The 14,613-nt window shown below is 37.8% G+C and overlaps 1 protein-coding gene across 11 annotated transcripts in view; it reads left to right on the top strand.

Moving 5' to 3' along the window:
* The window catches only part of osbpl8 (oxysterol binding protein like 8), a 137,242-nt gene that overhangs the window by 102,680 nt on the left and 19,949 nt on the right, over nt 1-14,613 (top strand). For all 11 annotated transcript variants that reach the window (XM_031897639.1, XM_018091936.2, XM_012958584.3 and 8 more), the window contains 5 exon segments: nt 3,231-3,468; nt 6,796-6,980; nt 8,175-8,256; nt 8,746-8,844; nt 9,943-10,039. In XM_031897639.1, coding sequence (XP_031753499.1) covers nt 3,231-3,468; nt 6,796-6,980; nt 8,175-8,256; nt 8,746-8,844; nt 9,943-10,039 — 701 coding nt within the window.

Here is a 14,613-nt window from a genome sequence, read left to right as displayed (position 1 = left end):
TGATATAGAACTGGTTAATACGTCTAGTGGGTGTTGATTGCCTGAAGCATGTAAGAGATTGTGTTTAATACACTAATATTATATATGTGACTAGACAGCACATAATTAAGAATTGCAAACTCCAGTCTGTAGAGGTACTTTTTCCAGCAGGTACTTGATATCTACTTGTGTTTTGTATGGTTTCCCCGCACATCTGCAATAGTGCCCTGCAACATTATGCACCTGTTTCTGTAAAAACTGGTGTAGGGAACCCTGTATTACCTGTATCGATGTGGTAACAAAAACATGACTCTTTTTGTGTGTCGCTTCACTTGGTATCACAGTTATTGCAAGTACATGTCTCTATTGTGCAGTGTTGTCAGTGGAAGCGCATAAAATAAAAACATAAACAAAATATAGTGCAGATCAAATGGATATTGTGTGAACCAAAAGCCAAAAGTGCTTAACGAATAGCTGATTACAGAGTGTAACACCCAATCATAGTGTCTAGTATAAATGCTCACCAGACACCAGAGTATAGCACCAGAGAACTAAAAGGATTTTGATCCCACTTCAATCAATGCCCGGTCGGGTTGGTCTAAATGCTCCATTTTAATGGTGTCTGGTGAGCATTTATACTAGACACTATGATTGGGTGTTACACTCTGTAATCAGCTATTCGTTAAGCACTTTTGGGTTTTGGTTCACACAATATCCATTTGATATGCACTATATTTTGTTTATGTTTTTATTTTATGCGCTTCCATTGACAACACTGCATACACATTTGAGGCTCATCTAATGAGGAGCTGATTCCAAGAGGAAGCTGCACGTGATCACATTGAAGATTGCCTATTAAGGATTTTCACCAAGAAGTGCTGAGTTCTTTTTGAGTGTTTTCACTCTAAAACATTGTATCTCCTTGATAACCGAGTTCTTGCTTGTGAACTACATATAATAAAAATAGTATATTTTGTTCACTTAAAGGACATGTAAACCCCATGCACAAAAATGTTATCAGTGAACAGGCTCTTTTAAATCTTTCAATACCTGCCACACTGGTTGTCCAGAGGTTAATAGTAAGGCTAAAACATCTCCTTAATCACTTAGATTTCCTTCTCCTCCTGTAACCCACTTGGCCCCCTCCCTCTGGAATTTGTTTGACTTCTGGCTTGTGGGCATGCTCAGTTGTTCTAGGCAGCCAGTAAAGAGATGGCATTGCTGGTTCCCATAGAAACTCTGCTCTAGCTGTCTGCTTCAATTTTTTTCTTCTAAGCTCAGCTTTACCATTACAGTGCTCAAACAAAGCAGAACTTTTATCAAAGACAGTTCTGCCTGTGTGAGGCTGTATTCTTGATGAAATGTATACTGAATAAGGGTCTGTGTGTATGCTGTTTGCAGATTTAAATGTATCTGATTATGTATCAGAGGAAAAATGGCCACCTGGTGAAAGCTGCTATTTGCTTTAGGAAAATGTGATGGTGCTAGCAAGCGGAGGGGATATATGCAGTACAAATGATGCCATTTGGGTGGGGGAGACGTGTCCAACTGATATACATTGTAGGCAAATGTAGGCTTTACATGTTCTTTAAAGGGGATGAAATAAAGTAAATAAAAATATGCCTTATAAAATACAATGTCTTTCTTAAGAATTTCCAGTATGCATTCATTATGAATATTGTAACTGTGCAATTGTGTTGCAAAATATAGTTCTCTGCCAATAATGAGTTCAGTTAATCAGCTGGCTTCTGCTACATTGTTTTAAAAATCAAAGCTGCCAGAACATAGAAAGGACAGAAATAATGTATAGAATTCTGACTTCTTGTCTATGAATATTTTATGGAAGAAATTTACATGTTAATCATTTAATGTGCTGATGATAAAGCAAATAATTTTTATATGGAAGATTTTACTGTGCGCTTTATGTTGGTCATTAGGAATGTCAGTGAATGCAGACAGAAGGAGACTGTGCATATAAATGATGGAGTGCTTAGGAGGATTTTAATCTGCTGTGGGAGCATGATGAATATAATCTTTTGTAGTTCTAATCTTTAAATAGCAATGCATTATGTGGATGCTAAATATGTCTTTAGAATACCCCATATTGAGCGTTTGTATAGTTGTTTCTTTTGCTTTGTTTGGCAAGTAACAGTTCATTTTTTATTTCACTTAATAAATCTTACAATATAGATTCATACTAAATTAAAGGGGTGGTTCACCTTCAGGTCCCATTTAGCGCAATACCAAATGCACTGCATTGTACAGGAAGTGATGTCTACAGAGATGAAAAGGCCTTGTGTGTGTGCAGTGTGAATGGGAAATAGGTTGTGTATGGCAGATGGTGGCAGTTTCAGGCAGTGGTTGGTAATGCTAAAGTGAGTGTTGCACTTATGTCTAGATAACTATTGTAAAACCTCATATGAATTGCTGCTCAGTTTGAATGCATTCTTAAGCTGGCCATACATGCACCGATAATATATGTGCGTGTATGGCAAGTCGGTGAGTCGACCGATATCGCAGGAGGCTGCTGATATCGGTCGACTCGCCGATCGGCCAGGTTAAAAGATTTTGATCTGGCACCATAGAAGGTGCCTGAGCAAAATCTGCCGTCAGGGCTGAATCGGCAGAAGGAGGTAGAAATCCTATTGCAGGGCCGCTGCTGGCCAAATGGGTGCCCTAAGCAGAAATTTACTTTTGTGCCCCCTCCCCCAAATTTTACGGAAGTAAAAATAAAATAAAAAAAACCTACTATAGGGGCCCCACACACAGAGCCCCCAATATCCCCCATAGACAATGCCCCCAATAGCCCCCATAGTAAGTGCCCCAATTGCCCCCATAGATTGATTGAACTATCTGGGACAGCGGGATACGCTATAAAACCCGGCGGGACAGTGTTGGGGGGTATGTTATAATATATAAAAATGATTTTTTTTTGAGCAGCTGGGATGGTGCCCCCCTTGGAGTTGGTGCCCTATGCAGACTGCATACTCCGCTTATAGGGAGCAGCAGCCCTATCCTATTTTTTCTACCTCCTTATCTGCCGTTTCAGCCCTGAACGTTAGTGGCGGATTTAACGATCTTTCGTGCGACCGATGGTCGCACGAAAGATCGCAAATTGCCACGTGTGTGGTCACCTTTACTGTCGATTTTAGACTGCAGACTTCTAAGTGACACTGAAGTGCACCTGTATATGTCATTCATTTGCATTAATGGTGTCTATATTTATTTTTTTTTTTTTTACTCATAACAAGGTTAAATGATAGTGAAATTGAAAGGCATCATTTTAAAGATCAAGACACTTACTCTGATAAGTCTGACAAAGACAACGACCATGATCATGATGAATCTGATAATGATGGTCTTGGAAAAAGTGAAGAAAGTGACAGTGACACTTCAGAGAGACAAGATGATTCCTTTGTTGACCCCGACCCCCCTGAACTTATAAAAGAAACAACTTATGTTGAAGAAGCACATGAGGAATTGGGAGAGGTGAGGATAAAAGGGAGTTAAACGTTTTAATGAAGGCAAACTATAGATAAAGGTGGATACCTCCCCTAGTACTATGTGTATACCTCCCCTAGAAATTTGTTATTTGATGCATCATTATTCCTCTAAGTAGGATATGTCTTACAGACCTTACAATGACCTTTTTGAATGAAAATATTAGTTACTGCATACATCCTGTGACGTGATGAGGATCATGTCTATTATTTATGAGGCCTCAGTGAGCTAAGAACCAGCTACTTAAAAGAACAGTAACACCAAAAAATAAAAACTTTTTAAAGAAAATGAAATATAATGTACTGTTGCCCTAAACTGGTAAAATTGGTGTGTTTGCTACAGTAGCACTACTATAGTTTATTTAAATACCCTGCTGTGTAGCCATGGGGGCAGCCATTCAAGCTGGAAAAAAGGAGAAAAGGCACAGGTTATATAGCTAATAACAGATAAACTCTGTATAATACAATAGTGTTTTATCTGTTATCTGCTATGTATCCTGTGCCTTTTCTCCTTTCAATGGCTGCCCCCATGGCTACACAGCAGTTTTATTATATAAACTATAGTAGTATAGTAGAGGCAAACACACCAGTTGTACCAGTGCAGGGCAACGGTACATTATATTGGAATTTCTTTTATACACTTCAATTTTTTGATGTTACTGTTCCTTTAAGGTGGCTGCACACAGGAATATTTCTAGGATATTTATATAATGTGGCCACAATAATTTGTTAGCTAAACTATATCGGTAGGATAATCATTTGATCTATACACAATAGTGCCTTCACTGAATAAATCTGAATAAGATCTGTTACCTAAGTTCAGGTGCTTCCAGGTTATCTGAACAAACTGACCAAAACAAACCATCCTTTAAGTGACTGCAAGCTTTTGAGCTTGCTTGGATATGTTTCCCAAAATGCAGTTCATTTGGACCTCATGGGGTGAAAAAGGCAGATGCAGAAAATGAGCTATTTGCTCTGACAGCTTTTCAGCATTTTAATATTTCATGCCATATTTTCAGTCACAAATCTTAATAATTTGCAGTTGCAGCTGATTTTAGTTGAAGTGTCTAAACTGCTAAAAGATCATTGTGTGCACATTGTACAAAATGTACTTTTTTTTGTAGGCCAGTCCTGCTTACTTGGAACAAAAAGCTGGAAAGAATAGATTTATAGCAAAGCAGGTCAAATAAGAATGTTGAAAGTACTCTATGCCAGCAAATCACTTGCAGGGGAAGTTATCACAAGTTTTCCAGGCTTAAATATTCTAAGTCTGTTTTTAGTAGTAATTAGTATATTTATACAAATTAAAACACAGCAAGTTTGCTGCAGAAGCCCTAAAATTATTGTAGTGCAAATGAAGTAAAAGGGCTTTATCATCCTTTTTATATGTATATCTTGCTCATTAAAATAAAGTGTCTGGTATTTTTGGCTTGCATTGTCCAGAAGATCTTTCATTTCACATCTTAGCAAAAATCAGACTTTGCAACTGTTCTGGAAAAAAATATCAAGTCTAAATCTGATTAAAAAGTGGTAACGGCATCTAATATTCTTTTAAATGCATAGTTTACATTTACATTAAAGGAATACTATCATGGGAAATCATACAAATACAAAGCCCATTATACTGAAATGTATATTTATGGTAGGGCAGCAATAGCAGCTAGAATGGTAGACTTTTTGTGGTACAGGTTTACTAGCTGGTTTGGTAGGTAACTGTAATATAATGTAAAGTTATATCCTCGATCAAATAAAGAGTGAAGTGGTTATTAGAACAGAAAGTATCGTCCTTCTGCATTACCATTAGCAAAAAGACTAGAAGTGCCAAGATATTAATGGGCAGACTTGTTAGTTAGAAGAGGTGACTGTAAGGCAGAATACATCTATAAAGGATGAGAGGACAAAGGGTAACGGAAAGGGCAATAGGATTAAGTGAGAAAGCATGAGGGTAAATTGGAGGAAGGGAGAAAAGAGGAATCGGGGTAAGCAAAGCAAAGATGACAGGTCAGCCAGGTGAGTGTGTGGGGTAGGATTAAAGACAATCTTATTCTGAGACAGTTTTTGTAATTGGTCTACATATTTGTATATTTATTCATTTTTTTGTTTAGCAGCTCCCCCTGTCAACAGCTATCTGGTGTCTTATCTAGGTACCAACTTACCCTGCTAGCCTGGCAGAAATGCGAATGAGAGATCGAAAGATGAATAGGAGAACGTCCGAATAGAAAGATAAACAATATCTCTAACTCTAAGGGCTCTGGCACATGGGGAGATTAGTCGCCCGCGACAAATCTCCTTTGTCACGGGCGACTAATCTCCCCGAACTACCATCCCACCGGCGAAAATGTAAGACTTACATTTTCGCCGGTGGGATGGTAGTTCGGGGAGATTAGTCGCCCATGACAAGGGAGATTTGTCGCGGGCAACTAATCTCCCCGTGTGCCAGAGCCCTTACAGAGCAATAGTGTTTTGGCTGCCAGGGTCAGTGACCCCATTTGAAAACTGTAAAGTGGCAGAATTAAAAAAGAAGACTGTTCTTTTTTTGGCAAACATGCCAAAAGTTGAACCTTTACATACCGTTTTAATATGATGTAGACATCAATATTCTGAGACAATTTGCAGTTATTTGCAATATTTGTGGTGAACTGTATGAAAATACGTTTTCTTAAAAGGAACTGCCCCTTTAAGTTTAGTGGACTGCTATTTCTGGGTTATAATTCCTTTTAAATTTTGACAATATGGGTTGGAGTGGTTAGGTGGATAGATTACCCTGGATAGGTTACCCTTAAAGGGGTTGTTCACATTCCAAACACTGCTTTCAGTTCAGGTGTTATCATATAGTAATGTTCCCCTCTCTAGTGTATTAGTCTGGGAGCTCAGTAATCCAGGTGCAGACTCTGAGCTGTAACTGTTGTATTAATTATAACAGTTGACTATTTAGAACTAAGTACCAGATAGCAAATGTATTAACTAATGTTTCAAATTAGAAAAGTTGATAGAATTAATGATCCCACCTACTGAAGCTGTTCTTTAGACACGAGAAGGTGAAAATTTTCACGCTAAACGTTCAAAAATTAAAAATAGAAAGCGCTTGAAATCTTTATTTCTGGTGTACTATATGAACACTCCTGAACTGTTTGAACTTAAGTTTTTGGAGGTTGAACAACCCATTAATTCCCTTTAGCTCTGTGTTGCCACAACTCCTTGTTTTATATGCAAGCTGGATTTTTTTGTGACAAACTTTTTATTAGGCGTAACATATTTTTGTTTTTTTTTAAACTAACTTAATTGTTTAATGATTTGCACAATAATTTTTTTCAAGGCTGGTGAAGCATCCCAGACAGAAACTGTTTCAGAAGAACACAAGAGTCTGATCTGGACTTTGCTGAAACAAGTCCGACCTGGAATGGATCTGTCTAAAGTAGTTCTTCCTACATTTATCTTGGAACCTCGCTCCTTCCTGGATAAGCTTTCAGATTACTACTACCATGCAGACTTCCTATCAGAGTAAGTTGACTTCTGTTAATTGAAGCAGAAAGATGGGGAACGTTGGCTATAAAGAATAATGTAGAGTTAAGGCACCAAAACATATTGGGATTAAAAAGAGGAATCAAAGTGTTAATGTTTAAAAATAGATCCGGGGGCAGCCTCGGGGGGCCCGGTTTTGAAATCCGGCCCTGCCTGGATCATAAGTTTGTACTTCTGTCCATCAGTCTGATAATCACCATTTTGATTATTATGCTAAACCTGCAGAATCTGTACACTCTAATGAGACTGCTCTTCACTATGTTGGCCTTTTTTTAGTCAATCTTTACATTATCTTTTAGTATGTTATAGATTAACCTATTCTTAGCAAATTTTCATTTGGTCTTTATTTTTTATTTTGTGTGTTTTAAACGATAAGCCTTCCTATGCTGCCTTTTTCCTGCCTTCTAAGGAAAAATTCTAAATGGTTATTGGGGTTATTTCTGTTTTGAATTTCTAATCTGACCACATAGCTGCAGAGCAAAAAAGTAAATATTTAAAAAAAAAAAACACAAAAAAATAGAAAATGAAGACTAATTGCAAATACGCATCAGACAAGGGGACTTTCCATAATTTGGATCACCATGCCTAAAGTCTACAAAAAAAAATTTATTTCAGCATTAAATAAATGCAATAGAATTGTTCTGCTTCCAATAAGGATTAATTATCTCTTAGTTGGTACTGTTTGTTATTGCAGAGAAAAGGGAAATTATTTTTAAAAATTTGAATTATGTCATTATAATATAGTCTATGGGAGATGACCTTCCCATAATTCTGAGCTTTCCGGATAACTTGTTTCCAGTTAACGGGTCCTATGCATATATATACAGGTATGGGATCCATTATCCAGAATGCTCGGGACCTGGGGTTTTCCGGTCTTTCCATAATTTGGATCTCCTACTTTAAGCCAACAAAAAAAAATTAATAAAACAGCAATTAAACCCAAAGGCAAGGTTTTGGCTCCCATAAGGATTAATTCTATCTTATTTGGGATCAAGTACAAGGTAATGTTTTATTATTACAGAGAAAAAGGAAACTTTTTAAAAATGTGAATTTGATTTAAATGGAGTCTATGGGAGATGGCCTTTCCGTAATTTGGAACTTTCTGGATAATGTTTTTTTTATATTAATTTTAAACATTTAGCATTTTAAGAGCTTGCATTTTTCTGCTTTCAGGGCTGCTCTAGAAGAGAACCCATATAGCCGAATGAAAAAAGTAGTGAAGTGGTACCTCTCAGGATTTTACAAAAAGCCTAAGGTTTTTTTTCCTCATCTTTTTTTTCGATATATTAATTTAATTAACTTTTTAAATCAATTTAGATAATTAACGTTTATACTCTGTACATATGGTTTCATTTGCTACTTTGTTGTTTTTAAGTTATTTGACTTTTTAGTTCAGGCAGTGGATGAATATCAGAATGAAAATACAAGTATTAATTAATAAACATAACAATAAAATTGGCACTTTGTGTCACACACACACACACACAATGGCACACCGCTACATACCGTATCTCGGGTGCATGGTAAAGGGTTACCAATACTGTAAAAATGATCTATATATATATTTGTAAAAACATGTTAACCTAATTGACATTCACCTGCAACATACAAAGATATTTAAACCTGCTCATGGCCTTATGCTTGCAGTTGTTAACTCCTCTAGTGAAATTCCCATTTGACTATTTGGGGCACAGAAGTTTGGCCTCTATATTGCAGCATAATCACATCATATTTTACTCTTCAGGGCCTCAAAAAACCATACAACCCTATTCTGGGAGAAACTTTCCGCTGTTTGTGGATTCACCCAAGAACAAGTAGCAAGACCTTCTATATTTCGGAACAGGTATGTACCTTATATAAACACCACATTTGTACTTATCACTTTGTTTAGTAGAAATTCAAAATTAATATTTACTAATAGTTAAGTTTTACTTATTAACACATATTATGTAAAAGGACTGATACCTGGGGTTTTCCAGATGGAGGGCTAAAAAAAATATAGGATTGTTTTACCACCAGCATAGATTTTTGTATCTTACAATCAAGTACAAAGTAGTGCTTTATTATTACAAAAAAAAGGAAATAATATATGTACAAAATGTATAAAAATAATAATTATATGGAATTGTATGCTTAATTAGAGAGTGTTTTCTCCCACAGCCACTTTCAAGTTCCTCAACAGCATCTCAATAGGATTAAGAGTTGGAACGTTTTGTTTTTTTTTACCATTCCTTTGCCTTGCACATTGTTCCAGAAGTCCTGGTTCTTGCCTCTGTGTTTATGGGCACACTTTAGTCTTTCCCTGAAGTTCCTAGACACCAAAGCTTTCCTCCTGGAACACTTCCCATGTAGATCAAATTTGTGCCATCCCTTTCCAGATTCATAGTGATAGAGCATGATCTAAGCATGGTGATCCCACATACTTCAGCAACCCAAATATCTGAAGTTTGAATTTAAGTAAATATGTCCCAACCATTGAACCTGATATGGTGCACAGCTGTATGTAATATTTGAGTTTTACATGAAATTATTTGTATTTCTATCTTTTTGCATTTTGGTGACCTCTACTGGCATATCAAGGTAGTTCAGTAACATGTCATTATGCCTATATGAACATAGATATGCTGAAAAAGGGCATATACTGCCTCTTTAAGTTGTAACATTCTCATGCTACCATTGTCAGAAATCCTCCAATTATGTTTTGAAAATACACCTAGAGCACATTATATTGCAATTTTTTACTGGCTATATTCTTTGTAATCTTTCTGCAGTATAACTCTGTAATTATGATTTATTTAAAAGCTTAATGGTGAATGCTATATTGAATTAAATGTGCACAACTGTATGCCTATATATACTAAGATTCCAGATTGCACTTTGAAATATTTGTTGAAAATTAATTTTCATATGTTACCTTTGTAATGATGTTTTTGTTCTCTAGGTGTCTCACCATCCTCCAGTGTCTGCCTTCTATGTCAGTAATCGAAAAGATGGGTTTTGCCTTAGTGGAAGTATACTGGCCAAGTCAAAATTTTATGGTACGTTGGATAATACTGCACAAAATTTATGATTCATTAAGTGTCATATTTCTCCATTTCTGTATTTATGGCATTAATGAAATATCTTATCTTAATTTTTTTAGTGAAGATGCAAATAAAATAATATGCTTTTAGTCATATTTCCTAAACAAATGTAACATGATATCTTTTTACATCTGTGGAAATCTGGCTAACAGAAATAGTAAGGAACATATGCTGTAAAGCAGTGGCTTTCAGTGTTTTTTGGTTCAAGCCTGCACTTTTAAGGTCTGGTATTTGGTCAGGGACCCAATTGGCTCATAACATGGCTAATTAAACATATGTGAAAACATTGCTGCATAAAGAATTAATCCATAGTTCCAAGAATATCTAGGACATAAAATGTTTTCATTCCAAATGTCACCCTAGCTAAATATCAAGCTGAGCTTCCAAAAGTTTTTTAAGGTGGAAAAAAGGCTTGGCTGTTTGCATTGTCTGCTCTTTTGCCCCGCGACAAATCTTTGTTGCGATTTCCAGCAGTTGCCCCGAGAGGAAACTTTGGGCGACTTCCGGAAATCGCAGCAACGCATATGCTACCCCACCGGCGATTTGCATTCTTGCCAGTAGGATGGCATTGCGGGGAGATCAGTTGCCCACGGCAGCGAAGATTTGTCACGGGACGCGACTAATCTCCCCGTCTATCACCTCCCTTAGGGTGAAGGCACACAGAGTTACTAGTAGCAGCTACTTGTCACGGCTACTAAAATTGAATTTATTGAGAATTGTTTCTGCGTGTGTTTTAGCAGAGGCAGTTCTCAGAGCCTCTAGACCCTCTAGACCCAAAGAAAGGAAAGGGAAAAATTAAATACAGGTACAGCATCTATTATGCAGAATACTTGGGAGCTGGGGTTTTTCAAATCCTTACCAGGGATCTTTTTGCAATTTGGATCACCACACATCTGTTTAAGTTTGTTAAAAATCATGTATAAATTAAATAAACATAACAGGATTGTTTTGCCACCAGTATGGATTCATGCAGCTGAGTTGGGAATCTAGTACAAGCTACTGTTTTATTACAGAGAAAAGGGAAATATTTTTTAAAAATGAAAATGATTTGCTTAAAATAGTGATGACCTTTCCCTAATTTGGAACTTTCTGCATGAGTTTCCAGATAAGGGATCCCATACCTGTACTGTTTTCATTTATGATTATGTTTACAAATAACTGTAAAACCACTGACAGTCTTAACCCTTTAAGTGCCAGCCGAATTCGTCATTTCGGTTCCCCCCAGTGCCAGACGTTTTTTAAGCATTTTGTACTCATTCACTTTAACAATGTTTTTTGGTAGGAAAACCTCCACGAAACTAGGGAAATTATATATTGTTTTTTTCGTCACTAATTGGGCTTCGACATACATACCAAATTTTATAACTTTTCTGGAGATATGATGTGTATTTTGGGTGAAATATGTAAAAAAAAAAAAAATTATGAAAAATTTCTGTATATTTTGAGGTTTTTTTCCATAGAAAAGTTAATTTTACTCACTTTTTTTTATTGTTTGTAAAAGCCCTGATACTCCCAATTCCAACGATACCAAATATGTGGTGGTACCCCACAGTTCCTGTCCAGAAGTAACCCCCAAACTAAGGCAATACTTAGTACAATATCACACCAGAACAAAGCAGAAAAGCGCTTGTAACAGTTAATGCAGCATAACTTATATGTAAATCTAAAATATCCCCTCATGTTTGGTATCTTTAGAAACTACAGACCTTCAGGTTTCTAGGTGCAATGTAGTTTTCACTCAAAAGCCAAATACCTTTTGTCAGTGCATTGTGAAATTTGGAACTTTTTATGACATTTTTTTTTTTTTTCTAAAACGTAAACTTGGACGCATGATCAAATGTGGATTTGACAAAAAAAAATCTCATAAAAATTTTCTAACAAAGGCATATTTGAAAGACAAACTTCTCCTGAATAAAATGATGCCCCATATGTATGGGTGCACATAAAGACATGGGCACCAAACACTCCAAAGCAGGGGCAATGCACAAGGGCAATTACAGCTAAAAATGTGGGGGCTGCGCTCTATGTGCACTTCCTGCAGTTTTTCAGTGTTAACCCCCCCTACCTGTGAAATAACCCCCACAAACTATATATTTCTGAAAAGTGCACACCTTCAGCTATTCAGAGACACCACTCTTCTCTTTCTACATGGAAAATTGTGGCCGCAGTCCCTTGCAGAAGTCAGCGCTTTGGTCAGAAATCAAGGAAAAACTAGATACAAACCTAGATTTCTCCCCAAAATCTCCATGGCAACTACCAAAAACTTACTAACCATCAATCTGCAAGTTCCCCTGAATAAAACGATACCCCATATGTATGGGTGCACATAAAGACGTGGCCACCAAATGCCCCAAAACAGGGGCAATGCATAAGGGCAATTTCAGTTGAAATTTTGGGGGCTGCGCTCTATGTGCACTACCTGCAGTTTTTCAGTGTTAACCCCCCCTACCTGTGAGATAACCCCCACAATCTATATATTTACAAAAAGTGCACACCTTCAGCTATTCAGAGACACCACTCTTCTCTTTCTACATGGAAAATTGTGGCCGCAGTCCCTTGCAGAAGTCAGCGCTTTGGTCAGAAATCAAGGAAAAACCAGATACAACCCTAGATTTTGGTCAGAAATCAAGGAAAAACCAGATAAAAACCTAGATTTCTCCCCAAAATCTCCATGGCAACTACCAAAAACTTACTAAACCTCAATTTGCAAGTTCCCCTGAATAAAACGATACCCCATATGTATGGGTGCACATAAAGACGTGGCCACCAAATGCCCCAAAACAGGGGCAATGCATAAGGGCAATTTCAGTTGAAATTTTGGGGGCTGCGCTCTATGTGCACTACCTGCAGTTTTTCAGTGTTAACCCCCCCTACCTGTGAAATAACCCCCGCAAACTATATATTTCTGAAAAGTGCACACCTTCAGCTATTCAGAGACGCCACTCTCCTCTTTCTACATGGAAAATTGTGGCCGCAGTCCCTTGCAGAAGTTAGAGCTTTGGTCAGAAATCAAGGAAAAACCAGATACAAACCTAGATTTCTCCCCAAAATCTCCATGGCAACTACCAAAAACTTACTAACCATCAATCTGCAAGTTCCCCTGAATAAAACGATACCCCATATGTATGGGTGCACATAAAGACGTGGCCACCAAATGCCCCAAAACAGGGGCAATGCATAAGGGGAATTTCAGTTGAAATTTTGGGGGCTGCGCTCTATGTGCACTACCTGCAGTTTTTCAGTGATAACCCCCCCTACCTGTGAGATACCCCCACAATCTATATATTTACGAAAAGTGCACACCTTCAGCTATTCAGAGACACCACTCTTCTCTTTCTACATGGAAAATTGTGGCCGCAGTCCCTTGCAGAAGTCAGCGCTTTGGTCAGAAATCAAGGAAAAACCAGATACAACACTAGATTTTGGTCAGAAATCAAGGAAAAACCAGATAAAAACCTAGATTTCTCCCCAAAATCTCCATGGCAACTACCAAAAACTTACTAAACCTCAATTTGCAAGTTCCCCTGAATAAAACGATACCCCATATGTATGGGTGCACATAAAGACGTGGCCACCAAATGCCCCCAAACAGGGGCAATGCATAAGGGGGGGCTGTGCTCTATCTGCAGTTATTTAGTCTAAACACCCCCATACCTGTGAAATAACCCCCGCAAACTATATATTTCTGAAAAGTGCACACCTTCAGCTATTCAGAGACGCCACTCTCCTCTTTCTACATGGAAAATTGTGGCCGCAGTCCCTTGCAGAAGTTAGCGCTTTGGTCAGAAATCAAGGAAAAACCAGATACAAACCTAGATTTCTCCCCAAAATCTCCATGGCAACTACCAAAAACTTACTAACCATCAATCTGCAAGTTCCCCTGAATAAAACGATACCCCATATGTATGGGTGCACATAAAGACGTGGCCACCAAATGCCCCCAAACAGGGGCAATGCATAAGGGCAATTTCAGTTGAAATTTTGGGGGCTGCGCTCTATGTGCACTACCTGCAGTTTTTCAGTGTTAACCCCCCCTACCTGTGAGATAACCCCCACAATCTATATATTTACGAAAAGTGCACACCTTCAGCTATTCAGAGACGCCACTCTTCTCTTTCTACATGGAAAATTGTGGCCGTAGTCCCTTGCAGAAGTCAGCGCTTTGGTCAGAAATCAAGGAAAAACCAGATACAAACCTAGATTTTGGTCAGAAATCAAGGAAAAACCAGATAAAAAACCTAGATTTCTCCCCAAAATCTCCATGGCAACTACCAAAAACTTACTAAACCTCAATTTGCAAGTTCCCCTGAATAAAACGATACCCCATATGTATGGGTGCACATAAAGACGTGGCCACCAAATGCCCCCAAACAGGGGCAATGCATAAGGGCAATTTCAGTTGAAATTTTGGGGGCTGCGCTCTATGTGCACTACCTGCAGTTTTTCAGTGTTAACCCCCCCTACCTGTGAGATAACCCCCACAATCTATATATTTACGAAAAGTGCACACCTTCAGCTATTCAGAGACG

Source organism: Xenopus tropicalis, chromosome 3 (genome assembly GCF_000004195.4).
Source record: "Xenopus tropicalis strain Nigerian chromosome 3, UCB_Xtro_10.0, whole genome shotgun sequence".
NCBI classification, from domain to species: Eukaryota; Metazoa; Chordata; class Amphibia; order Anura; family Pipidae; genus Xenopus; species Xenopus tropicalis.
This window is presented reverse-complemented; position numbering and strand designations above follow the sequence as displayed.